General features: G+C 58.9%; 1 protein-coding gene across 1 annotated transcript; it reads left to right on the forward strand.

Annotated features, from left to right (window-relative positions):
• Positions 1–15: 15 nt before the first annotated feature.
• Positions 16–630, forward strand: LOC106512419 (uncharacterized; the record flags this gene model as incomplete). The annotated part of the gene is given in 1 exon segment (XM_014001042.1): positions 16–630. A coding segment is annotated over 1 exon segment (615 nt), but the record flags the coding sequence as incomplete, so codon positions are not given.

The following is a 630-nucleotide window of genomic DNA, read 5'->3' on the forward strand; positions in this document are numbered from 1 at the left end:
GCCTAGACTAGCCAAATGCAACTGGGTGGAGACAAGACGGCCGAACAGGTGAGGAGCAAGAGGAGAAACCTGAGTATCAACATGGCCAGCGATAGCTCACACGAAGCTGAGGACGAGGAGGACGCTCCGGCGCCAAACCTCGGACCTCAGGCTGCACAGTCCTCGTTACCGTCACCTCAGATCCAGTCTTCAGACAGGATCAGGGAAGTACTGGAGTCGTGGGGTGACAGAGAGGGTGGCGAGGAGGTGAGAGCTATCGCTGCTTGGATCAGGGACGCAGATCAGGACCCTTTACTGATCGAATCCTCAGCGTCTGACATCATTTCGAAGCTAGGTAGGAGGGTGGAGGGGGCCAGGGTGGCCCGGCCGCCCGTTCGCGAACGTAACCTGGGGACGGACTGGGAAAGGCGCCTTTCCCGGCGAAAGCGTGAGTTCCGAGAGTGCCAATATTGGTACTTGAGGGACCAGGCTAGGCTAGCAGCACGGATCCTCGATGGTGCTGAGAGCCAGGAATGCGCAGTGCCGGCCGACCAGATCTACGAAGCGTTTCGTGAGAAATGGGAGGTAGGCGAGCAATTCCATGGACTGGGTGAGTTCCGAACGGGGACGGTCGCAGACAACGGTGAGTTC

This window comes from Austrofundulus limnaeus, unplaced genomic scaffold, assembly GCF_001266775.1.
Source record: "Austrofundulus limnaeus strain Quisiro unplaced genomic scaffold, Austrofundulus_limnaeus-1.0 Scaffold6606, whole genome shotgun sequence".
NCBI classification, from domain to species: domain Eukaryota; kingdom Metazoa; phylum Chordata; class Actinopteri; order Cyprinodontiformes; family Rivulidae; genus Austrofundulus; species Austrofundulus limnaeus.